At 41.6% G+C, this 25,923-nt stretch overlaps 1 protein-coding gene across 2 annotated transcripts in view; it reads left to right on the top strand.

Moving 5' to 3' along the window:
• The first annotated feature begins 13,079 nt into the window (after positions 1-13,079).
• bicra (BRD4 interacting chromatin remodeling complex associated protein) overlaps positions 13,080-25,923 on the top strand; it is a 42,843-nt gene continuing 29,999 nt past the window's right edge. For both annotated transcript variants that reach the window (XM_061972351.1, XM_061972350.1), the window contains exons 1-3: positions 13,080-13,198; positions 24,978-25,023; positions 25,098-25,143. In XM_061972351.1, coding sequence (XP_061828335.1) covers positions 24,983-25,023; positions 25,098-25,143 — 87 coding nt within the window. In that variant the 5' untranslated portion in view covers positions 13,080-13,198; positions 24,978-24,982. The remainder of the gene's footprint in view (positions 13,199-24,977; positions 25,024-25,097; positions 25,144-25,923) is intronic.

Genomic DNA, 25,923 nt, shown 5'->3' with positions numbered 1-25,923 from the left:
ACAGCACATTTAAGCATATCAAATAATTACAGTTGCTTATTACGTACACAAAGTCTCCAAGACAGAAGTCTGATAGAAAGTATTCAGTAACAAACGTGTCCGCAGTATTCAACTTTCTGCACCATGAGCTTGACTTAATGAATTTTTGTGGCCACTATGTGTTGTAAAAGATCAAATTACCATTGCAAAAGCACCTGTCATAAGGTTGGTGTCAATATATACGTATAAGCATGTTTTGTGGCTTTCACCATATTCAATACTTTGCATAAAAGGTAGGGTCGATATCGCTATGGGGTCCCCAACTCTAATGCCGCCCTGAAGAGGCTGAAAAGGCTTTCATTGACCTCAAACATGACCTGTCCTCCGCCTCTGCTTTTGTTGTCCTTGACTATCAGCTGCCCTTTTTCTTGGATGTTTCTGAAAGTGATAGTACTACTAACACAGTCCTTTTTTCAGAAACAGAAGGGGAAGGAGGTGAGGGGAGAGTGTGTCGAGTTTGAGCGCGTCAAGTTGTTGATTTCACTGATATGATCGACCCTGTACAAGGGAAAAGGTACTTACTGACTTGTGTTGACAATTACAGTGGTTGGCCGGAAGCAACCTCAACCTCAAAAGGGGATGCAAAATCAGTAATTAAATGGCTTGTGAATGACCTCATACCCCGACATGGTTTCCCTAAAAAGATTAGGTCAGACAACGGTACCCATTTGAAAAATACTCACTTAGCCTTGGTCGAAAAGGCTCTCGGACTCGAACACAGGTTCGGCTCGGTGTACCATCCTCAGTCCCAAGGTAAGGTTGAAAGGATGAATGTTACGGCGCACGCACAGTCTGCTTCTCCCTCCTCGGCAGGAGCACCTAGAGGATCCGCTGCAAGCACCGCAGGACACGCCCCCACACGCGCCGCGCAGACCGCGCCCACGCGCCTCCACAGCCGGAGGCAATCATCAATCAACGCACCTGGTCTTGACGAGAGGCAGCAACATAAAGGCTCACCCCGCTGACTACTCCACGCCTGAACGTAGCCCTGGTTCAGTAAGCTTCACGTCTCTGAATCCTCACCTGGGTATCTCTCTCTTGCTCGCTTTGTCTCCCTCGTGCCCAGTCCTTATCTATCCTTGTCGTCTCCTGTTCCCACAGTACCTCCGTGTCTCCGCAGTAAGCCGTGCGCCTCACCTGCTGATCTTCCCCCTGGACTCTGACTGCCTTCCTCGATCCTCGACCCCCGCGCTCGGACCTGGACTTCTGGACGCCTCTCTCCTACCCCACGGACCTCTTTTCCTTCGACCCTCTGGACTTGTTTGCTGCCACAACCAACACGTACTTACAACAACCTCTGGTAACTCATATTTGGTTAACTTCCACACATAGCTTTGCATCCACACACATAGTAGCATACACACCCTACGTACTCATCAAAAGCTCAAATAAAACTCGTTGAGCTAGACCTCCTGCTGTCGTGCCGTCTCCTTCCCCCTTGTCGTATGTAACAATGAACCAGAACATCAAAACAAAATTGGCTAAAATATGTGCACAGACCAAATTGAATTGGATTGACATGTTGCCATTGGCGTTAATGATCATTCGAATGTCCGTGAATAAAACAGTTTTTTCGCCCTTTGAATTTTTCACCTTATGAACTGCATACAGGTCAGCCCTTCCCAGGACCAGCAGCTCCCTTGGAGGGATGAATCAACGTGAAACCAAAATGGTATTTTGACCAAATTCAGAATTTGTCTGCCAGTTCCTCTGTACAGATTCGAGGACGACAGCCCGCCACTCCAGTTTCCCTTCTGCCCGCTGAGAGGGTCAGGGTCAAGGTCATCAAGCGCAAGTGGACGGAGCTCAGGTGGACTGGTCCCTTCAAGGTCATGGTGCGGACGTGACACACCCTTTGACTCGCTGGTAAAGGTGACATCTGGTACCACGTCTCCCTCTGCACTCCTGCTGAGGAACCTGGCAGGTCTCCGACAGACGTCATTGCTGACATCGCCACATCATCTGTCTCACTCGACCCCCAAGTAGTGCCTTTTGGGTATGCGGCACCTGATGAAGGACGGTGGCTGACAGAAGATTCACTGTTAGCCACAGAAGGGGGTGATGTGCTGGTAACCTCTCCCCCCAGGTCACAGAAGAACGAGGCTGTAGTAACTTGCAACACATAGTCTCACAGCCCAGAAGACGATGCTGAGAGAGCTCTCCCTCCGTTGAGCTTCCGCCAACCGTCGTGTAGATCTTCCAGACCTGCTCAACTGCTGTATCATATATCATTGCTTGAGACCAGTCCATTGTTGCTCAATTTCTCTCGCTTGTTTTCCGCATAGCTTTTTGTATCTTTGAAGTAAATGAGGAATCTGATATTGATCCCCATTTCGTTACTCAAATTACCCTGATTTTGATTGACGAAAGGCAGGATGTTACACCCAGTAGTAGTCCCTGAGGGACTGGTGCTTGGGCTTGTTCTGCTGTACTTGTGCCTCAATCTCTCCTTGCCGACGACAGTGACTGACAAGTGTTAGAACAGGCAGCAGACAACGTATTCTGGTAAGTGGTGCCCCTCATAGGGACACTTGTCCCACTACACAGGGCATAAGGGTCCTCCCGGCCCCTATTATCAAAACCGCAACAGCAACCCCCTTCCATATTTGGCAATTATCATGACAGGGCATCGACTACCTCTCCACCCTCTGCAGCACCAAAAGTGCCTTTTCCCCTCAGTGACATTTCAAAGGCTCTCACATCTGCGAATACTAACGACATCACCACCGAAGACCCGGTAACTTTGACCATAGGAGCGGGTGCAGGCAACCTGTGGCTCAGGTGGATGACCAGCCTGGCCAAGAGCCAAGACCTACGTAACTGTATTGCTTGTTCCACTGGACGTCCCTTTCCCCACACTTATCCCGCCCCTTTTAAATTGGCTGATACTAATGGCTCAAACTGTCTTATTTCCTTGTTTTCTGAACCCACACCGCCAGTTTGCGAATTGTTGGCTAGTGTGTACCCTCCTGTTGACAATTCAACCCGACTTCTTCCCTTTTGTAGCCCAGAAGTTGGATTACACGTGTTTTCAATTCACGGGACCATCTTCGTCCCCCAACAAATTGGGTGACATTGACCCTTAATGGTCCACCAGTCTGTTAGATGGCTAACAAACAGGCTCTTGGGCACGGGCTGACTTATTTTGGTATTGTGGGGAACACACATTGTGTATTAGAATCCTGACGTCAGCCGTTGGGCTTTGTGCTATGGTTAGACTAGTGACCCCACTGACCCTAGTGGGCACGAAATTGACACCCTTTGGAACTCCTGTTTCCGCGATCTCTCAGACTTACCGCCGCTGCCGCCATATTGTATCTCAGAGGAGTGTAACGGGCTCCTTTGATTTGATGAAAAACCCAGATGGTATTTACTTTCCCTAGGAAGGTGTTTCGGGCACGTCCGACCGGTAGGAGGCCACGGGGAAGACCCAGGACACGCTGGGAAGACTATCTCTCCCGGCTGGCCTGGGAACGCCTTGGGATCCCCCGGGAGGAGCTGGACGAAGTGGCTGGGGAGAGGGAAGTCTGGGCTTCCCTGCTTAAACTGCTGCCCCCGCGACCCGACCTCGGATAAGCGGAAGAAGATGGATGGATGGATGGATGGATGGATGGTATTTACTTTGATGCAATTGGACAACCAAGCGGGGGTCCCCTCCCAGCACAAATTGTGATGTGAATCCTGTGCAGGTGCCCAGAACCTTCCTATAATTAGTGCTATTTTCCCTGTGACTGCTACTAAGAATGTAGAACGCATTAACTATGTTTTTTATAATCTGTTGAGACTGACCAACCTGACTCGTGATGTTGTTGAGGGACTTGCTGAACAACTTTCCCCGACCTCCCTCATGGCCGTCCAGAACCGCATAGCCCTTGACCGCATCCTAGCCAAGGAAGAAGGTGTGTGTGTGTGCAATGTTTGGCGACCAATGCTGCACCTTCATTCCTAATAACACCGCCCCCGATGGCTCGGTCCAGAGGGGCTTAGAAGGCCTCCAAGCCCTGTCTAAAGAACTTACTGAAGTTTCCGGTGTCTCTGACCCCTTTAAAGATTGGCTCCACAACACCTTCGGCAGGTGGTCTGACCTAATTAAGTCTGCCCTGGTCTCCATTGGAGTTTTCTTGGCTATCATGGCCTCATACGGATGCTTTATCGCCCCTTGTGCTAGGTCCCTATGCACCCACATCATTGTTAGAGCTGTCGAAGGTCAACCCCACCCTGTTTCTGGGCTTGCTATGTCACTGAAGGGGGTGAAGCACAGTAGTGACTTTTTGATGTCTTTTAGTTTCCTTCCCTGACAATGACGACATTGACGTTCACTCCCTCCATCCCTCTCCCATGTAACTATGGTTTGATTGTTTATTGCTAGCGTGCGCGAAAACCAAAACAGCACCAGGACATGCTTTAGAAGTGTTGTTCTGGTAGGAGAGATGTTCTGGAGAAGATCTGAAGGGGGGATGTGGAGAATGCATATATTTTCTTTCTTTCTGTATTCGTAGTCATGTTTAAAGCAGCTAATATTTTCCCGTGTGTACTCTTTATGCTTGTATCTTATGTCAGCAAGTAAACTCTGTGCCTTACCTTGAAGGCGTTGGAATTTGGGAGTATGGTGTGCTCCCTTTTTACCTGATCAGTATTAGAAAAATGAGGCTGTATTCCTTTCTGGGCAGGGTGGGGGCTGTTTTCGTATTCAATAAGTTGTCTCTTCCCGTTTGATTTTTCGACCGCTTCTAGATGCTGTTGTAAGGGTGGTCTCCTAAAGCTTTAGTAAAACTTGATGATATTCCTATTCTGTCTTGATGGTCCTTCTTACTCAACATACATGTCATCTGAAAGAATTTGGGATTGACCAGTGACTTTTATTCCCTGAGAAGAAGACTGGTCAGACGCAACACCAGCTACATTCATTACTTTAGCTCGCTTTGTCATTTAATGTGGTCCGACACGTTATTATAACGAGGCCTGCCACATTGTTTAAAGTGGTCCGCTACATCATTCAAAACAGCCCGCCACATTATTATTGTGGCCTGCCAAATTATTTACTTTGGCCAGCAACACCAATTAATTTGGCCCGCCTTGTCATTCAAAGTGGCTGCCACTTCATTTAATGTGGCCCGCCACAGCATTCAAACTAGCCCGCTACATCATGGAAACTATGTTTACACTGCAGGCCAAAGTGGACCAATTCTGATTTTTTTTAAATCAGATTTTTTCCATCTGACTGTTTTCACTGAGAGTAAAACGTGATCTTAATCTGACTCCAATGTGGCCCCAATGTGGCCCCAATGTGGCCTCCACGTGACTTGCATGCACAGTTGGATAAAATGACAACAAAGGAAGCTGAGCCGATTATGTAAATGAACCAGGAAGTCACTGATAAGCAAGACAACATGGACGCCACAGATCAGCGTGTTTGTGCCGTAGCTGTTGTGTTGAGGAAGTAAGCAAATGATGGAAAACTACTTTCTTCTTCTTCTTCTGCTTTTTCTTCTTTTTCTGTGTATCTACTTCCGCCGGGGGGCAACAACTTTGGAGTGTTTAGACCGGGCAAAAAAAATCCCATCTGAGTCACTTTGAAGGCAAAAAAATCTCAGATTTGGCGTCCAGTGGAAACGAAAACCTTAAAGTGGCCTGCCACATTATTTAAGTCAGGAGTACACAAACTTTTTGACCCGGGGGCCGCATTGGGATAAAAAAATTTGGCCAGGGGCCGGGATGTATTCTGTATATATATATATATATATATATATATATATATATACCAACTACCAACCATTCACGAAATCCAACACAACACTCCAATACGTGCACCATGACAGCAACCACCCACCCACCACCACGAAAAGAATACCTACCGGAATTAATAAAAGGCTATCGATGCTGTCATCTAGCAAAGCTGAATTTGACCAAGCAACCCCCCCGTACCAAAAAGCCCTTGATGAAAGCGGTTACAATTTCACCCTCACCTATGAACCCACGCCAGGAAACCAACCAAAAAAGAACAGAAAACGAAACAACATCATCTGGTACAACCCCCCATACAGCAAAAACGTCTCAACTAACATTGGCCACAAATTCCTCACTCTGATTGACAAACACTTTCCCAAAGGCAACAGCCTAAGAAAAGTATTCAACAAGAACAACATTAAATTGAGCTACAGCTGTATGAACAATATACGACAAATTATCTCAAACCACAACAAAACAATTGCAAATGAGCCGTCGGCCCCCAGACAGAGCGACCCCAAAACCAACAAAGGCTGCAACTGTCGCAAGAAACCTGATTGCCCTCTCAACGGGGGGTGCTTACAAACATCAGTTGTCTACCAATCTAAGGTAACACGCAAGGACATTAACACATCCGACACATATGTAGGATTAACCGAGGGAGAGTTTAAAACCAGATGGAACAATCACAAGGCTTCTTTCAGGAACCAAAACCTGCGGAATACCACAGAACTCAGCAAACACATTTGGGACCTCAAAGACAATAATGTTGAATATTCAATAACATGGCAAATTCTTGCATCCAGCACACCTTACAATAGTGGTAATAAAAGATGCAACCTATGCTTGAAAGAGAAACTGTTTATCATATACCGTCCAGACCTGTCATCCCTCAACAAGCGCAACGAAATTGTATCAGCATGCCGCCACAGACGGAAACACCTCCTAGGTAACACATGAGCCAATCACCACGCCCCTACACCAGCCTGTACCCACCCACTCTGTGCCCTATATAAACCATGGTATGTGAATGCTCCCATTAAAATCTCCTGATGATTGAGGGAACCCCCTCATGAAACAGGCCTGTAGAGATGAAATAGTCTTGTGATTTTTTCCCCACACATACATATATATATATATATATATATATATATATATATATATATATATATATATATATATATATATATATATATATATATATATATATATATGTGTGTGTACGTATATACGTTAGGTCAGGAAAAAACACAGAGGCTATTTCATCCCTACAAGCCTGTTTCTCAGGTTTCCCTGCTCTTCAGGGGAGTTTATATAGTGAAGTGAAGTGAATTATATTTATATAGCGCTTTTTCTCAAGTGACTCAAAGCGCTTTACATTGTGAAACCCAAGACTCCCCTGAAGAGCAGGGAATCCAGACATTAGTTTTCTTTTTTCTTTTTTATGAATTAAGTAACGTTTATGACAACCTTTTTCCAAAACACAATATAGAATGTTAGATATGACAGGATAATGCATGCGTTTATCTTCTTTTTTTTTTCAAAAAAGTGGGGCCCCAAGAATTTAGTGTGGGACTCCATTTTTATGACTTGATGGGGTCCCAGGGACCCCATTTTGAAAATTCCTAGCGCTGATCAACAGATGGTTGATCAGTTACTTTTGAAATAAAGTAACTAGTAACTGTAACTAGTTACTGGTTTTCAGAGGTGGGTAGTAACGCGCTACATTTACTCCGTTACATCTACTTGAGTAACTTTTGGGATAAATTGTACTTCTAAGAGTAGTTTTAATGCAACTTACTTTTACTTTTACTTGAGTATATTTATAGAGAAGAAACGCTACTTTTACTCCGCTACTTTTATCTACATTCAGCTCGCTACTCGCTACTAATTTTTATCGATCTGTTAATGCACGCTTTGTTTGTTTTGGTCTGTCAGACAGACCTTCAAAGTGCCTGCCTTACTGGTGACGTTTCACTCCGTTCCACCAATAAAATGCAGTCACTAGTGACGTTTGACTCCGTTCCACCAATCAGATGCAGTCACTGGTGACGTTGGACCAATCACACAGAGCCAAGCGGTCACATGACCTGACTTAAACAAGTTGAAAAACTTATTGGGGTGTTACCATTTAGTGGTCAATTGTACGGAATATGTACTGTACTGTGCAATCTACTAATACAAGTTTCAATCAATCAATCAAAAGTGCGAAGGAAAAAAGACACTTTTTTATTTCAAACGTACATCCCGTCACAAGCCTAAAGACTGACTGCACAGTTCCTGTCTTCACAATAAAAGTGCCGCTCCATCGCGCCTGCGCTTTCAAAATAAGAGTCTCCGAAAGCCAGCGCAAACAAGCTAGCAAGCTACGGAATTTGCCGCCAATGTATTTCTTGTAAAGTGTGTGAAAACGAATATGGAAGCTGGACAAATAAGATACCAAAAACCAACCACTTTCATGTGGTATTAGAGAGAAAGGAGGAACTTTTTTTCTCCTGCATTTGAAAACGTGGACGTTAAGCACTGCTGTCTGATTACAATCAATGCAAGTCATCAGAATCAGGTAATACACCAACTTATATTCTTGTCAACATGAAAGAAAGGAATCTATATGTGTTAAACATGCATGTATATTCATTAAAACACCTTTAACATGTAAACAAAAACGGCAAAAATAAAAAAATATAAATGATATACTGTATATATCAATGTATGTATATATATATATATATATATATATATATATATATGATATGTGTGTGTATGTTACTCATCAGTTACTCAGTACTTGAGTAGTTTTTTCACAACATACTTTTTACTTTTACTCAAGTAAATATTTGGGTGACTACTCATTACTTTTACTTGAGTAATAAATCTCTAAAGTAACAGTACTCTTACTTGAGTACAATTTCTGGCTACTCTACCCACCTCTGCTGGTTTTCAGTAACTAACCCAACACTGTTAGTAATACATACTGTATAACAATAAAAAATCAGTTGCCTGTATGCAAATTGTGTAACGAGGCTATTCCACGTGTATAAATATTCATAATTCACTGTTACAAGCGGCCCTCTGAGGGCAGATATAATTGCAATAAAAATGCCCGTATTGTCACTTTATTAACAAAAGCAAAACGATCGCCTTTTTTGTTCGTAATAAAAAAATCTTAATTATTTCCTGGAGTTTTGGGGGTAAAAGAATTGGTTATGAATAGGGATGTCCAATAATGGCTTTTTTGCCCATATCCGATATTCCGATATTGTCCAACTCTTAATTACCGATACCGATGTCAACCAATACCGATATATACAGTCGCGGAATTAACACATTATTATGCCTAATTTGGACAACCAGGTATGGTGAAGATAAGGTCCTTTTTAAAAATAATTATAAAATAAAATAAGATAAATAAATACAAAACATTTTCTTGAATAAAAAAGAAAGTAAAACAATTTAAAAACAGTTACATAGAAACTAGTAATTAATGAAAATGAGTCAAATTAACTGTTAAAGGTTAGTACTATTAGTGGACCAGCAGCACGCACAATCATGTGTGCTTACGGACTGTATCCCTTGCAGTCTGTATTGATATATATTGATATATAATGTAGGAACCAGAATATTAATAACAGAAAGAAACAACCCTTTTGTGTGAATGAGTGTAAATGGGGGAGGGAGGTTTTTTGGGTTGGTGCACTAATTGTAAGTGTATCTTGTGTTTTTTATGTTGATTTAATAAACAAACAAAAAATAAAATAAAATAAAAACCCGATACCGACAATAAAAAAAAACGATACCGATAATTTACGATATTACATTTTAACGCATTTATCGACATCCCTAATTGTAAGTGTATCTTGTGTTTTTTATGTTGATCTAATAAAAAAAAACAAAAAAAAACAAAAACGATATCGATAATAAAAAACCGATACCGATAATTTCCGATATTACATTTTAAGAGCATTTATCGGCGATATTATCGGACATCTCTACATATAACAATCAAAAATCAGTTGCCTGCATGCAATTGTGTAACAAGGCTATTCCACGTGTATAAATATTTTTAATTCACTGTTACAAGCGGCCCTCTGACGGCAGACAGAATTGCAATAAAAATGCCCGTATTGTCATTTTATTAACAATAGCAAAACGATCTCCTTTTTGTTCGTAATAAAAATAAAAATAAATCTTAATTATTTCCTGGAGTTTTGGGGGTAAATTAATTGGTTATGAAAGCACGCTTAGAAAGGAGCGCGGATTCCAATCAGGCAAGGCGAAAGTCGCCTAAGCTTCCTGAGCCCGAGCGGCTAAGAGATCCAGTAACAAGCGGTAGAAAATGGATTGATGGATGGGCGAGAAAGGACAGATTAAAAGATAATTAAAAATAAATACGTAAATAAAAACTTTTGTTTTTATTTTTTACTCAGGACTACCCGTGGGCCGGATTTTGGATGCTGGCCCGCGGGCCGTAGTTTGGGGACCCCTGATTGAAGTGGTCTGGCACGCCATTTTACGTGGTCCGTCACATGATTTATTCTGGCCTGCAAAAAGATGGAATGATGGCACTTTCTTTTATTCTGTCCATTTTTTTATAAGAAGTTCCAAACTTTTTTGTTTTTCAAAAATAAATACTTTTATACTATACCTTGGCTTGATTTCCAAGCAAGTTATCCATCAATCTGTTAGCTTTTTTTTTTGTTTATCAAAAAAAAACAACTTAAATATCTGCATGTCACCATGGCTTGAAGTTATCCATCAATTTGTTAGTAATACATATAACCATATCCATCGACGTCCCACTGGGATGAGTTTTTCCTTGCCCTTATGTGGGCTCTGTACCGTATATACAGTCGCGGAATTAACACATTATTATGCCTAATTTGGACAACCAGGTATGGTGAAGATAAGGTCCTTTTTAAAAATAATTATAAAATAAAATAAGATAAATAAATACAAAACATTTTCTTGAATAAAAAAGAAAGTAAAACAATTTAAAACTAGTAATTAATGAAAATGAGTCAAATTAACTGTTAAAGGTTAGTACTATTAGTGGACCAGCAGCACGCACAATCATGTGTGCTTACGGACTGTATCCCTTGCAGACTGTATTGATATATATTGATATATAATGTAGGAACCAGAATATTAATAACAGAAAGAAACAACCCTTTTGTGTGAATGAGTGTAAATGGGGGAGAGAGGTTTTTTGGGTTGGTGCACTAATTGTAAGTGTATCTTGTGTTTTTTTATGTTGATTTAATAAACAAAAAATAAAAAAAATAAAATAAAAACCCGATATTGACAATAAAAAAAAACGATACCGATAATTTCCGATATTACATTTTAACGCATTTATCGGCCGATAATATCGGCAGGCCGATATTATCGGACATCCCTAATTGTAAGTGTATCTTGTGTTTTTTATGTTGATCTAATAAAAAAAAACCCAAAAAACCCCGATATCGATAATAAAAAACCGATACCGATAATTTCCGATATTACATTTTAAGAGCATTTATCGGCTGATAATATCGGCAGGCCGATATTATCGGACATCTCTACATATAACAATCAAAAATCAGTTGCCTGCATGCAATTGTGTAACAAGGCTATTCCACGTGTATAAATATTTTTAATTCACTGTTACAAGCGGCCCTCTGACGGCAGACAGAATTGCAATAAAAATGCCCGTATTGTCATTTTATTAACAATAGCAAAACGATCTCCTTTTTGTTCGTAATAAAAATAAAAATAAATCTTAATTATTTCCTGGAGTTTTGGGGGTAAATTAATTGGTTATGAAAGCACGCTTAGAAAGGAGCGCGGATTCCAATCAGGCAAGGCGAAAGTCGCCTAAGCTTCCTGAGCCCGAGCGGCTAAGAGATCCAGTAACAAGCGGTAGAAAATGGATTGATGGATGGGCGAGAAAGGACAGATTAAAAGATAATTAAAAATAAATACGTAAATAAAAACTTTTGTTTTTATTTTTTACTCAGGGCTACCCGTGGGCCGGATTTTGGATGCTGGCCCGCGGGCCGTAGTTTGGGGACCCCTGATTGAAGTGGTCTGGCACGCCATTTTACGTGGTCCGTCACATTGATTGATTGATTGATATATTTTTATTTCAAATATGCATAAAAACAAGAGCAAACCTGATCCAATACAGTGCTATAGCCTTAACAGACATTATAACAAAATGAAAACAATGGAAAAGAAAAAACAAAAACAAATGAGCATTGGACTTTCTTTTTCTTTTTTTACATATTTGAAAAGGAGTGAGAAGAAGTTTACACTTATTTAATCCCACCCCTTTTCTTTAAATCATAAATTACTCTGAGTTAGAACTACCTGTTCACTCAATGTACAAACTTAATGAACTTGTATATACATAAATTATAGATATATACATACATATGCACACTACACACATACATAGCCACACCATTACCACTAGTGATCATGGAAATGGTATCATGCCACCACAGCAACACCACTGCCTCAATGGGCAGCCCCACACTCTTCTGTAACATAAACAAGCCAATATCAAAGCCCTTCTTCATCTCTGTACCTCTGGAATACCATGTACCTATACTTCTTTTTAAACTGGTTTATGTTTGGACATTGCTTTAACTCCACATTCAAACCATTCCATAATTTCACTCCACAAATTGAAATACAAAAACTTTTATGATTTATTCTGGCCTGCAAAAAGATGGAATGATGGCACTTTCTTTTATTCTGTCCATTTTTTTTTTATAAGAAGTTCCAAACTTTTTTGTTTATCAAAAATAAATACTTTTATATTATAACTTGGCTTGATTTCCAAGCAAGTTATCCATCAATCTGTTTTTTTTTTGTTTATAAAATTTTTTTTTTTTTAAATATCTGCATGTCACCATGGCTTGAAGTTATCTATCAATCTGTTAGTAATACATATAACCATATCCATCGACGTCCCACTGGGATGAGTTTTTCCTTGCCCTTATGTGGGCTCTGTACCGAGGATGTCGTTGTGGCTTGTGCAGCCCTTTGAGACACTTGTGATTTAGGGCTATATAAATAAACATTGATTGATAACAATCAAAATACTGTCTGTATGCAAATTGTGTAACAAGCTAAATATTTATAATTCACTGTTACAAGCGGCCCTCTGAAGGCAGACATAATTGCAATAAAAATGCCCGTTTTGTCATTTTATTAACAAAAGCAAAACGATCGCCTTTTTGTTCGCAATAAAAAAAAAAATCCTAATTTTTCCTGGAGTTTTGGGGGTAAACGAATAGGTTATGAAAGCGCGCTCGGAAAGGAGCGCGGATTCCAATCAGGCAAAGCGGAAGTTGCCTAAGCTTCCTGCCCGTAGTTGGGTCCTGTGCAGCAGCCCGTGCGAGGCTGTCCTGGAGACCCCGCGCTGCCTGCACCTCTATCGTCTCGGGTGAGTTTGTTACAATGTAGCAATTTGTCTATTAATGCCAATAACTGCAACAAAGCTGCATTATTCCGCCGCTGCACCGGCCTTGCCGAGTGCGCGGCCGGCGCCGTCGAAGCGCAACGCCGCCGCACTCGGGCTGCTTTGGCCAGCGAACTCCCCAGCAAGCATTACCCCCATCATCCAAGACTATTCCAACATTAACTCATATTTTGCTCGCCAGGCGACATAGAAGCTCGCTGCGCAATTCGTCCGCCCCGCGTCCACACCGGCGGCGAGGCCAGCCCGGGCGGAGCGCCGCGCGGCGGGGCAGCGGAGCTTTTAAAGCCGCCTCTCATGGCGGTTTGTTTTGAATGTCAAAGGCTCAAGCTAGCGATACGTCTCATTATTGTTGGTAGCATAGCAGGCTAGCCAGGCTAACTAGCTAGGTTAGCCCCGATGTAACACCGCCGCGGAGTCCCAGCTGAGGGGCGACGGCTCTCCTCGTCGCGTCGCCGTCTCGAGTCGCTATTGTTGGCGTTATTTGAAGCGGAACACGGCGGGTTGGTGTTGTTTTTGGAGCGGGGGGGGGGGTGGGGTGGGGGAACGATAGCTAGCATGTAGCTGCTAGCGTCTCCATTCATATCCTGCGCAGTGGCGCTGCGCAGTGGCTAGGATCCGCTGCCTTTGTAGCGCGGCGGGCGTGCAAAGCCTAATGTGTCTTGTTTATATTTGTTTATGTTTGTGATGCTCGCTGCCAGAGACGCCCCGAGAAAACCGCGGTCCAAACCTCCTCGGCAGTGGAAACCGCGCGTTTCGATCTTGTCTTTTTCACATTTCCCTGCTCGGATGCTGTGCTGAAAACCTCCACGGAGCGACAAATAACATAAACATACCGTCTTTTTTTTAGTGCTTGTGTTTTGTGTAAAGTAACACATTTTTCCTCTTATTTGCCATCATTTTATGACAATATGTACTTTAATAAGCCACATATTTTACTCCACAAAGCCAACCCCTCTCCATCCCCCCTGCATCCAGGGCGAGTTGGCTCCACTGCCCTGGTTCCAACTTTAAACATGCATGTTTGTTAAAAAATTAAAGTACCAGTGATAGTCACACACACACACTAGGTGTGGTGAAATTACCCTCTGCATTTGACCCATCCCCTTGTTCCACCCCCTGGCAGGTGAGGGGAGCAGTGAGCAGCAGCGTTGGCCGCACTCGGTAATCATTTTGGTGATTTCACCCCCAATTCCAACCCTTGATGCCTAGTGCCTAGCAAGGGAGGTAATGGGTCCCATTGTTATAGTCTTTGGTATGACTTGGCCGGGGTTTAAACTCACGACCTACCCATCTCAGGGTATATAAAATGCGATTTGAACGATGCTCGGATGCTGGAGCTGCAAACTTCGCCTCCACGGAGCGACAAATAACATAAACTTACCGTCTTTTTTTTTTTTTTTAGTGCTTGTGTTTTGTGTAAAGTAACACATTTTTCCTCTTATTTGTCATCACTTTATGACAATATGTACTTTAATAAGCTGCCTATTTTACTCCACAAAGCCAACCCCTCTCCATCCCCCCTGCATCCAGGGCGAGTTGGCTCCACTGCCCTGGTTCCAACTTTAAACATGCATGTTTGTTAAAAAGTTAAAGTACCAGTGATAGTCACACACACACACACTAGGTGTGGTGAAATTAGCCTCTGCATTTGACCCATCCCCTTGTTCCACCCCCTGGCAGGTGAGGGGAGCAGTGAGCAGCAGCGTTGGCCGCGCTCGGTAATCATTTTGGTGATTTCACCCCCAATTCCAACCCTTGATGCCTAGGGCCTAGCAAGGGAGGTAATGGGTCCCATTGTTATAGTCTTTGGTATGACTTGGCCGGGGTTTAAACTCACGACCTACCCATCTCAGGGTATATAAAATGCGATTCGAACGATGCTCGGATGCTGGAGCTGCAAACTTCGCCTCCACGGAGCGACAAATAACATAAACTTACCGTCTTTTTTTTTTTTTTTTTAGTGCTTGTGTTTTGTGTAAAGTAACACATTTTTCCTCTTATTTGTCATCACTTTATGACAATATGTACTTTAATAAGCTGCCTATTTTACTCCACAAAGCCAACCCCTCTCCATCCCCCCTGCATCCAGGGCGAGTTGGCTCCACTGCCCTGGTTCCAACTTTAAACATGCATGTTTGTTAAAAAGTTAAAGTACCAGTGATAGTCACACACACACACTAGGTGTGGTGAAATTAGCCTCTGCATTTGACCCATCCCCTTGTTCCACCCCCTGGCAGGTGAGGGGAGCAGTGAGCAGCAGCGGTACCTGTGCTCGGTAATCATTTTGGTGATTTCACCCCAAATTCCAACCCTTGATGCCTAGTGCCTAGCAAGGGAGGTAATGGGTCCCATTGTTATAGTCTTTGGTATGACTCGGCCGGGGTTTGAACTCACGACCTACCCATCTCAGGGTATATAAAATGCGATTTGAACGATGCTCGGATGCTGGAGCTGCAAACTTTGCCTCCACGGAGCGACAAATAACATAAACTTACCGTCTTTTTTTTTTTTTTTAGTGCTTGTGTTTTGTGTAAAGTAACACATTTTTCCTCTTATTTGTCATCACTTTATGACAATATGTACTTTAATAAGCTGCCTATTTTACTCCACAACCCTCTCCATCCCCCTTGTATCCAGGGCGAGTTGGCTCCACTGCCCTGGTTCCCACTTTAAACATTCATATTTGAGTCAAAATATCGCGTTTTTTTAAAGGACATATCAATAAAATGGGATTTGAACGAGTTGCAGAACGCGGAGCACTGACACAAACTCGCTAGTTAGCTAACCGTCCAGCTCTCTTACGTGTCCGCTTTGCTGCCAATCATATTTGGATGGTTACAATCCGAATACTGTTAGTCTCGAACCATTTGGCCATTTGTCTTGTCTTTTTCACATTTCCCTGCTCGGGTCCTGGAGCTGCAAACTTTGCCTCCACGGAGCGACAAATAACATAAACATACCGTCTTTTTTTTAGTGTTTGTGTTTTATGTAAAGTAACACATCTTTCCTGCCATCACTTTATGACAATTTGTACTTTAAAAAGCTGCCTATTTTACTCCAAGGCTCACAACTAGAGATGTCCGATAATGGCTTTTTTGCCGATATACGATATTCCGATATTGCCCAACTCTTAATTACCGATTCCGATATCAACCGATACTGATGTATACAGTCGTGGAATTACCACATTATTATGCCTAATTTTGTTGTGATGCCCCGCTGGATGCATTAAACAATGTAACTTTACCATGAATTGATTAACGTGGACCCCGACTTAAACAAGTTGAAAAACTTATTGGGGTGTTACCATTTAGTGGTCAATTGTACGGAATATGTACTGTGCAATCTACTTATACAAGTTTCAATCAATCAAAAACAAGGTTTTCCAAAATAAGAGAACAACTTCAACTCCAGTTATGGAAAAAATTGCCAACATGGCTCTGCCATATTTTTATTATTGAAGTCACAAAGTGCATTATTTTTTTAAACATGCCTCAAAACAACAGCTACAAAAACAATGAAGGCACACAGCTTCAGTCCAGAGTATACTAGAGCATACTTGCCAACCTTGAGACCTCCGAATTCGGGAGATGGGGGAGGGTTTTGGTGGTAGCGGGGGGTGTATATTGTAGCGTCACGGAAGAGTTAGTGCTGCAAGGGGTTCTGGGTATTTGTTCTGTTGTGTTTATGTTGTGTTACGGTGCGGATGTTCTCCCGAAATGTGTTTGTCATTCTTGTTTGGTGTGGGTTCACAGTGTGGCGCATATTTGAAACAGTGTTAAAGTTGTTTATACGGCCACCCTCAGTGTGACCTCAATGTCTGTTGACCAAGTATGCCTTGCATTCACTTGTGTGTGTGTGAAAGCCGCATATATTATGTGACTGTTTGTATGGAGGAAAAGCGGACGTGACGACAGGTTGTAGAGTACGCTAAAGGCAGTGCCTTTAAAGCACGCCCCCAATATTGTTGTCCGGGTGGAAATCGGGAGAATGGTTGCCCCGGGAGATTTTTGGGAGGGGCACTGACATTCGGGACTCTCCCAGGAAAATCGGGAGGGTTGGCAAGTATGCCCTACGTCCGTGTTTTACCGTACAGCAGCGTTTTAAAAAAAGTCATTAATTTTACTTTTTGAAACCGATAATTTCCGATATTACATTTTAAAGCATTTATCGGCCGATATTATCGGACATCTCTACTCACAACCCTTCCTCCTGGCTCTCCATCCATCCTGCATCCAGGGCGAGTTGGCTCCACTGACCTGGTTCCAACTTTAAACATTCATGTTTGAGTCAAAATATCGTGTTTTTTTAAAGGAAATATCGATAAAATGCGATTTGAACGAGTTGCAGGACGCGGAGCACCGACAGAAAACTCGCTAGTTAGCTAACCGTTCTGCTAGCTTACTTGTCCGCTTTGCTGCCAATCATATTTGGACGGTTACAATCCGAATACTGTTAGTCCCGAACCATTTGGCCATTTGTCTTGTCTTTTTCACATTTCCCTGCTCGGATGCTGGAGCTGCAAACTTTGCCTCCACGCAGCGACAAATAACATAAACATACCGTCTTTTTTTTTTAGTGCTTGTGTTTTGTGTAAAGTAACACACTTTTCCTCTTATTTGCCATCACTTTATGACAATTTGTACTTTAATAAGCTGCCTATTTTACTCCAGGGCTCACAACCATTCACAATATCATGTTGTAAAAATCAATGTCAATTTAACACAAAAATTCTGGATACTAAGCTGCAAGCTTTTTCCGTAAAAAACCCCCCAAAAAACAGTGGTAGTGTTTTCCATTTACTGTAAAATGTTGTAAAAAATTTAAAAAACACTATTTTACAGTATAATGTTGTAATTGTAAAGTTTTTACTGTAATATCAACAGTCTACTTAAAACAATTGATATAATTAATAATGAAATCCAGAGGCAAATTCATACATTATTCACTGTTACAAGCGGCCATAACTGCCATGTGGCCCTCAATGAAAACCACTTAGACATCCCTGCTCTGAAGAATTTATTAGAAGCCAGCAAGAAGGTATATTATTGTAGACAGAGGTCACAACAGCGGATGTTACCTGAGGGGGCGTGGCTACAGGACGGAGTCGCCAATCGAGAAAGGTTGTCGGAGTTCTTTGCATGCATGTTATAGAATTTGACATGACATTTTCATTGATGATAATGTTAATAAATGATCTGATGAAAATTGTGTGGTACATTAGATTGGACATGTAAGTGTCCAAAAGAGGTTGGTAGATGAGTTGAAATCCTAAAGGTAAACTACCGTATTTTCCGCACCATAAGGCGCCCTGGGTTATAAGCCGCGCCTTCAATGAACGGCATATTTCAAAACTTTGTCCACCTATAAGCCGCCCCGTGTTGTAAGCCGCATCTAACTGCGCTAAAGGAATGTCAAAAAAACAGTCAGATAGGTCAGTCAAACTTTAATAATATATTAAAACCAGCGTGATGTGGGCGCGCATGGAATCGTATATCAACATGGACAGAGCTGCGTGAAAAAAGCCACCCGGCCTCTTCGCGTAAACTTAAACTTACCTTAACCACTCGCTCATCTTTTCTTCATCCATCCCTTCGAGTTAGCTTTTATGATGACGCCGGCTGGAAAGGTCTCTTTTGGCAAGGTCTTCCTTTTGAATATCACCATGGGTGGAAGTTTCTGGCCATTAGCATGGCAAGCTAGAACCACAGTGAAGGATGACTTCTCATTCCCTGTGGTGCGAATATTCACCGTACGTGCTCCCGTTGTATCCACAGTGCGGTTCACAGGAATATCAGTTGCTGTGAAATAGTAATCCGTGTGCGGATGGAGAGATTGCGTCTTTTCATGAACCGGATACCTGTCGCTTAGTAGGAGCCATTTTGTGATCTTTACAGATGTAAACACACAAAGGAAATGAAACGCGGTAATAGCCGCGCGCTTTTTCTTCTTCTACGCGGGCGGGTGGTTGCTTACAGTAGAAGAAGAAGCGCTTCCTGTTCTATGGGGGCGGGTGCTTACCTTGGCTGTTGCTTGCGTAGAAGAAGAAGCGCTTCCTGTTCTAACGGGAAAAAAGATGGCGGCTGTTTACCGAAGTTGCGAGACCGAAACTTTATGAAAATGAATCTTAATATTTATCCATATATAAAGCGCACCGGGTTATAAGGCGCACTGTCAGCTTTTGAGAAAATTTGTGGTTTTTAGGTGCGCCTTATAGTGCAGAAAATACGGTAGATGAGGCAATTCTTGAAGGAATTGCGTGTGAATGCTCCAATGCTGAAGTTGAACTGAAATGCTGACAGAATGTAGTATGAACGTAAGAATAGTTTGAATGTGGAGGAGTTTGAATTTCCAGGAAACCCGGAATTTGGTTTGGAACGTAGGAAAGTGTTACGTTTGAATATCCAGGATGAGAGGAATGGTTTGAATAGGTTGAAAAATGTGGGAATTGTGGAAGTGTGAAAAATAGATAATTCATTTTGAATGGGGAAAATGTCCCTAAAAACTGAAAATTCTAGGAAATCTGGGAATTTTTTTTACTATTCTTGAAAGGGAGCACACAATTCCTGAACAGGCTGACTTATTTTGGAGTTGGAATGGTTTGAATGAGGTAAGAAATGTGGGAGTTGTGGAACTTTGAAAAATGTCCCATTCTTTTTCATTGGAATTTCATGGAAATTTGGGATTTTTTTTTTAAATGCTAAAACATTTGAATGTTCTGAATGAGTTGGTGTTGTAATTTTTCAAATCGTCCGAGAAATGGTGAAGTAGTAATAACATTTTTAATTGAGAAATGGAATTTCCGGAAAACCGGGAATTTTTCCAGTTCAAAAAACAACTTTGTTTTTTTGTCCTGATTAAGAGGAATGTTTTGACGATGGAACGGTTGAAGTGGGTGGAAAAATGTGGAAGTAGTTGTCGTTAGAAAAAAGGATTTGAAAAAAAGAGAATTTTGGGAATTCCTGGAATTTTTTAGAACTTGAAAAAATGATAGTTTGAACTTTCTAGGATGAGTGGAATATGTTGAAGGAGGAATTGTTCGAATCGGTTGAAAAATGTGGAAATGGTGAAAGTTTGTAAAATGGCCAATTCATTTTGAATGGGGAAAAATGCCCCGGAAGAGCTGAAGTTCTGGGAATTTTTGGAATTTATCAAGGGAAAGCCCGCGATTCCCGAATAGGCTGAACAGTTTGAAGTTGGAACGGTTTGAATCGGATGAAAAATGTGGAAGGTAGAGCGTGCCAAAATCTGGAGAAGTTGAAGTTGAATAATAAAAAAACGTGTGAATGCTTTGGAGCATTCACACAATTAATAAAAATTACAATAAATGTTACCTTGTTCTTTACAGCATATTATTGTAAATTGACAAAAACTACTACTGTTTTTGGCCTTAAAATTCTGTTGACTGAGCTGCCAGTTTTTGACTGTAAAATCTAGGGTTGTTGTTTTTAACGGTAGAAAAACTGGCAGCTAAGTTGCCAGAATAAAAAAATAACTTGTGCTGTTTTTCTATGAACAATATCATGTTGTAAAAACCAATGTCTATTCAACACAACAATTCTCGCAACTAAGCTGCCAGCTTTTTCCGTAAAATCCTCCCCAAAAAACAGTAGTACTGTTTTGCCCTCAATGAAAACCACTTTGACATCCCTGTTCTGGAGAATTTATTAGAAGCCAGCGAAAAGGTATGTTTTTGTAAACAGAGGTCCCAACAGCGGATGTTACCTGAGGGGGCGTGGCTACAGGACAGAGTCGCCAATCGAGAAAGGTTGTCGGAGTTCTTTGCATACATGTTTATAGAATTTGACATGACATTTTCATTCATGATAATGTTAGTAAATGATCTGATGAAAATTGTGTGGTACATTAGATTGGACATGTAAGTGTCCAAAAGAGGTTGAGAGATGAGATTAAATCCTAAAGTTAAACTAGATGAGGCAATTCCTGAAGGAATTGTGTGTGTGAATGCTCCAATGGTGAAGTTGAAGTGAAATACTGATAGAATGTAGTATGAATGTAAGAATAGTTTGAATGTTGGAATGTGGAAGAGTTTGAATTTCCAGGAAAAAACGGAATTTGGTTTGGATGTTGGGAAAGTGTTAGTTTGATGAGTGGAATGTGTTGATGTTGGAATGGTTTGAATACGTGGAAAGATATGCGAATTGTGGAAGTTTAAAAAATGGACAATTCATTTTGAAAGGGGAAAATGTCCCTGAAAACTGGGAATTCTTAAAAACCTGGAATATTTTTCAAAATTGTTGAAGGAGATCACATAATTCCTGAACAGGCTGTGAATATTTTGGAGTTGGAACGGTTTGAATCGGATGAAAAATGTGGGAATTGTGGAACTTTGAAAAATGTCCCATTCTTTTCAATGGGAATTTCATGGAAATTTGGGGATTTCATGAAAAGCGGGGATTTTTTGGAAAATGTTAAAAGACTTAAATGTTCTGAATGAGTTGATATGGTTGGTGTTGGAATTTTTTCAAATCGGAATTCCTGGAATTTTGGGGAAACCGGTAATTTTCCAGTTCAAAAAACAACTTAGTTTTTTTGTCCTGATTAAGAGTAATGTTTTAACAGTAAAACGGTTGAAGTGGGTTGAAATATGTGGAAGGAGTAGTCGACTGAAAATAGGGTTTGAAAAAACTGGAATTCTGGGAATTCCTGGAATATTTTTTAACTTGGAAAAATAATAGTGTGAATGTCCAGGATGAGTGGAATATGTTGAAGGTGGAATGGTTTGAATCGGTTGAAAAATGTGGAAATGGTGAAAGTTTGAAAAATGGCCAATTCATTTCTAATGGGAAAAATGTCCCGGAAATCTGGGAATTTTTGGAATTTGTCAAGGGAAAGACTGCGATTCCCGAATAGGCTGAACAGTTTGAAGTTGGAACGCTTTGAATCGGATGCAAAATGTGGAGAAGAAGAAGAAATATATTAATTTTGGTGTAGAAAAGCCTGTGTGAATGTTTGGAGCATTCACACAAATCTAGTGTAGAAATGCACCTAGATGCAGGAAATGTAGTCTTTTTTTTTTTCTTCAAATTTTTCATTTGCTGACAGAATCCTCCTTTATTTTCCCAAAATGTTCCTCTTTTTGTTCTGAAAGGGTGCACACATCCCTGCAATTATAAATTCTCAGCTCTAGTGAGATCACATTCATTTATTTTACATGCACTTGTGAGCTAGTCTGCCATGTTTTGACCCGATGGATTACTTTCAGTCTTTCTATTCATTTCTGTCAAAGTCCCCCGTCAACTGTCCTTCTGGACCTCCATGACGATCGACAGTAAGACCGTAACAGATTTCTTTCAAGCAGAATAATACAATTATGAGTTTAAAAATGATAACGGTGATTTTAAAAAGAGTAGGATTTCTTTCAAACATATGCTCAGGATGCTAAATATGGCGTGCGCGTTTGTTGAGGAGTCGTCTCGTTTGGTCTGTGCAACATATAAACAACACTGAAAAGTAAACACAAAACAAGAGAATATAGTCTTGAAATTATGGGAATAAAGTTGAAGTAGTCTTGTTCACGAGTGGGGGAAGAGTGGATCGTGAGATCGACAGGCGGATCGGTGCGGCGTCTTCAGTAATGCGGACGCTGTATCGATCCGTTGTGGTGAAGAAGGATCTGAGCCGGAAGGCAAAGCTCTCGATTTACTGGTCGATCTACGTTCCCATCCTCACCTATGGTCATGAGCTTTGGGTCATGACCGAAAGGACAAGATCACGGGTACAAGCGGCCGAAATGAGTTTCCTCCGCCGAGTGGCGGGGCTCTCCCTTAGAGATAGGGTGAGAAGCTCTGCCATTCGGGGGGAGCTCAAAGTAAAGCCGCTGCTCCTCCACATCGAGAGGAGCCAGATGAGGTGGTTCGGGCATCTGGTCAGGATGACACCCGAACGCCTCCCTAGGAAGGTGTTTCGGGCACGTCCGACCGGTAGGAGGCCGCGGGGAAGACCCAGGACACGCTGGGAAGACTATCTCTCCCGGCTGGCCTGGGAATGCCTCGGGATCCCCCGGGAGGAGCTGGACGAAGTGGCTGGGGAGAGGGAAGTCTGGGCTTCCCTGCTTAGGCTGCTGCCCCCGCGACCCGACCTCGAATAAGCGGAAGAAGATGGATGGATGGATGGATCTTAGGGTACATGAAACATATGTTTATTATTGCAAGTTTGTCCTTAAATAAAATAGTGAACATACTAGACAATTTGTCTTTTAGTAGTAAGTAAACAAACAAAGACTCCTAATTAGTCTGCTGACGTATGCAGTAACAAAATGTGTCATTCTATTATTTTATCTAAATTATGAGGGACAAACTGTAAAAATAGATTATTAATCCATTTGTTAATTTACTGTTAATATCTGGTTTCTTTGTTTTAACATGTTCTATCTACACTTCTGTTAAAATGTAATAATCACTTTTTCTTCTGTTGTGTATACTTTACATTAGTTTTGGATGATACCACAATTTTAGGTATCGATCCAATACCAAGTAGTTACAGGATCATACTATATTCAAAGTCCTCATGTGTCCAGGGATGTATTTCCTGAGTTTGTAAACATAATATGAATTTTAGATAAAGGAAAAAAGATTTTGTGACGATAAAAAATATGGATGTAATCATAGTAGTATGGACTAGATACGCTATTGTACTTGGTATCATTACAGTGGATGTCAGGTGTAGATCCACCCATGGCATTTGTTTACGGTACATTCAGGCGCGCTAGCTTTTGTTAGCGGTGACGCCGGTGAGCTATTGTATCCTCCTACGGTGTGTAGTGACGCATGTTTATCTATTCCTCGTCCTGCAATAATAATGATACTTGTAAGAAAATCACTTTATTTGTCGCCATGGAGGTGAGGATTAGTGATTTAGAAGTAGCTAAAACACTGCGGATGGACATTAGCCGCTAACTAGCTAGCCATGTTTTAAAGCACCTCTTCCTGTGGGGGTTTCAGTGTTATAGCTTCACCTTTATCTTTAGTTTTTAAGCCAAAATGCGTAAATTCTCCCTTTTCAGTCAACACACTGTGTCTGCTTGTAAGCACTCTGTGTGTGTGCGTTGTCTAACATGCTCCTCTGCTCGTAAAACCAGCAATGTGACGACGTGACGTCATTCCCGGGAACCGGTACTTTTCAAATAGAGTATAGTACCGTTTTTGATTAATTAGTACTGCGATACTATACTAGTGCCGATATACCGTACAACCCTACATCCTACTAAATGCCACATGTAACCCTAAATAAGGTATGTTTTGATTCAGACTTACCAGTGTGAAAATGCCATGAACACAGCAACATGTACCGGGTGATGACGTTAAAAGTGATGTTTGATCGACCCAGGCTATTCGCTGTCTCTTTATTTGCTTCTTAACCCGACTTCCTTCGGCTTTGCTTTCACGCTGGAAATGAGAAAAATCTCACCAAATCCTTTTTTTTTCTAAAGCGATCATGACCACGATTCTGGCAGTTAATGATGCCGCGCGTTCGCCCCAAGTATGGAACTTGTTGAAGGACAAAAAAAACAAAACTTAAGTCTTGCATTCGCCCATGTAAATAGCTGTTCAGCGTCCAGCAAGACCCACAATGCAGTGCGTTTCCACGTCACACTTTCAGGCCCTGTTGAACTGCTCTTGGCGTTATAATCCAAATATTGGAAACTGGTTAGTCCCACAGGGCTGTGAAATAATGTAGCGAGTAATAGGAAGGAACTCATCATTGTTGTCGTCTTTGCCAGTTGTCATGGATGATGAAGACGGCAGGTGCCTTCTAGATGTGATTTGGTAAGTCACAATTTGGATGTGACTATAACCAGGACATAAATGGCTGTAACTGTTTTTTATTCTCTCACCCGCAGCGACCCAGAAGCTCTCAATGACTTTCTTCATGGATCTGAGACCCATGTGAGTACGACAACCAGTGACCAAGTCTTCACCTGACGGTGACGAGGCGGGCTTTTGGTAGACTAGGAAATGTCACAAGATGACTTTTTGCATTTCCTTCTCAGACACGAAACATTTGTACATGGACACAATTCATCGGATTAAAAGCCGGACCGGAATAAAAATGCTTCATGTTAACAAACACGCTATTCGGAATATTTTGACCCGAATCAACACGGGTGGTTTATGCCGATAGTCATTCAAATTGTAAACACTTCTTCCGAAGTCTGGGTCGAAATTATGTCATGTCTGTGACGTCAGCTACACCTCGGCATTTACGGAAGCCGGTGGAAGTCATGGCGGGAAACACGAAGCAGAACATGCCCTTATCCAAAACAAATGTTTTACTGGATATATTAAAAGAGCTTAGAGCTGTTCGACTCGACGGTAGAAAGGCTAACAAACGCTAGAAAGAAGGAACGTTTTATACTGTTGCGTTTGTAGCTCGAAACCCGAGACTAGCAAAAACAAACGTATGGTCTTGAAGGCACAGAAGAGCTCCATTTAAAAAAGAGAGGTAAAACAAAAGTAGCGAACAAAAGGAAAAGTCAGAATCCATGGTTCTCGCCAAAGAAAAAGGTGGCTTGCCGTCTCCGGGCCTGACCGAAATAAAAATGCTTCATGTAAACACACTATTCTGAATATTTTGACTCGATCGGATCAAAATTTCTTTCCGATCAACACGGGTGGTTTATGCCGATAGTCATTCAAATTGGAGCGCATGTAAACACTTCTTCCGAA

This window comes from Nerophis lumbriciformis, linkage group LG17 (assembly GCF_033978685.3).
Source record: "Nerophis lumbriciformis linkage group LG17, RoL_Nlum_v2.1, whole genome shotgun sequence".
Taxonomy (NCBI): Eukaryota; Metazoa; Chordata; class Actinopteri; order Syngnathiformes; family Syngnathidae; genus Nerophis; species Nerophis lumbriciformis.
Note: the sequence above shows the minus strand (reverse complement) of the source record. Positions and strands in the feature narration are given on the sequence as shown.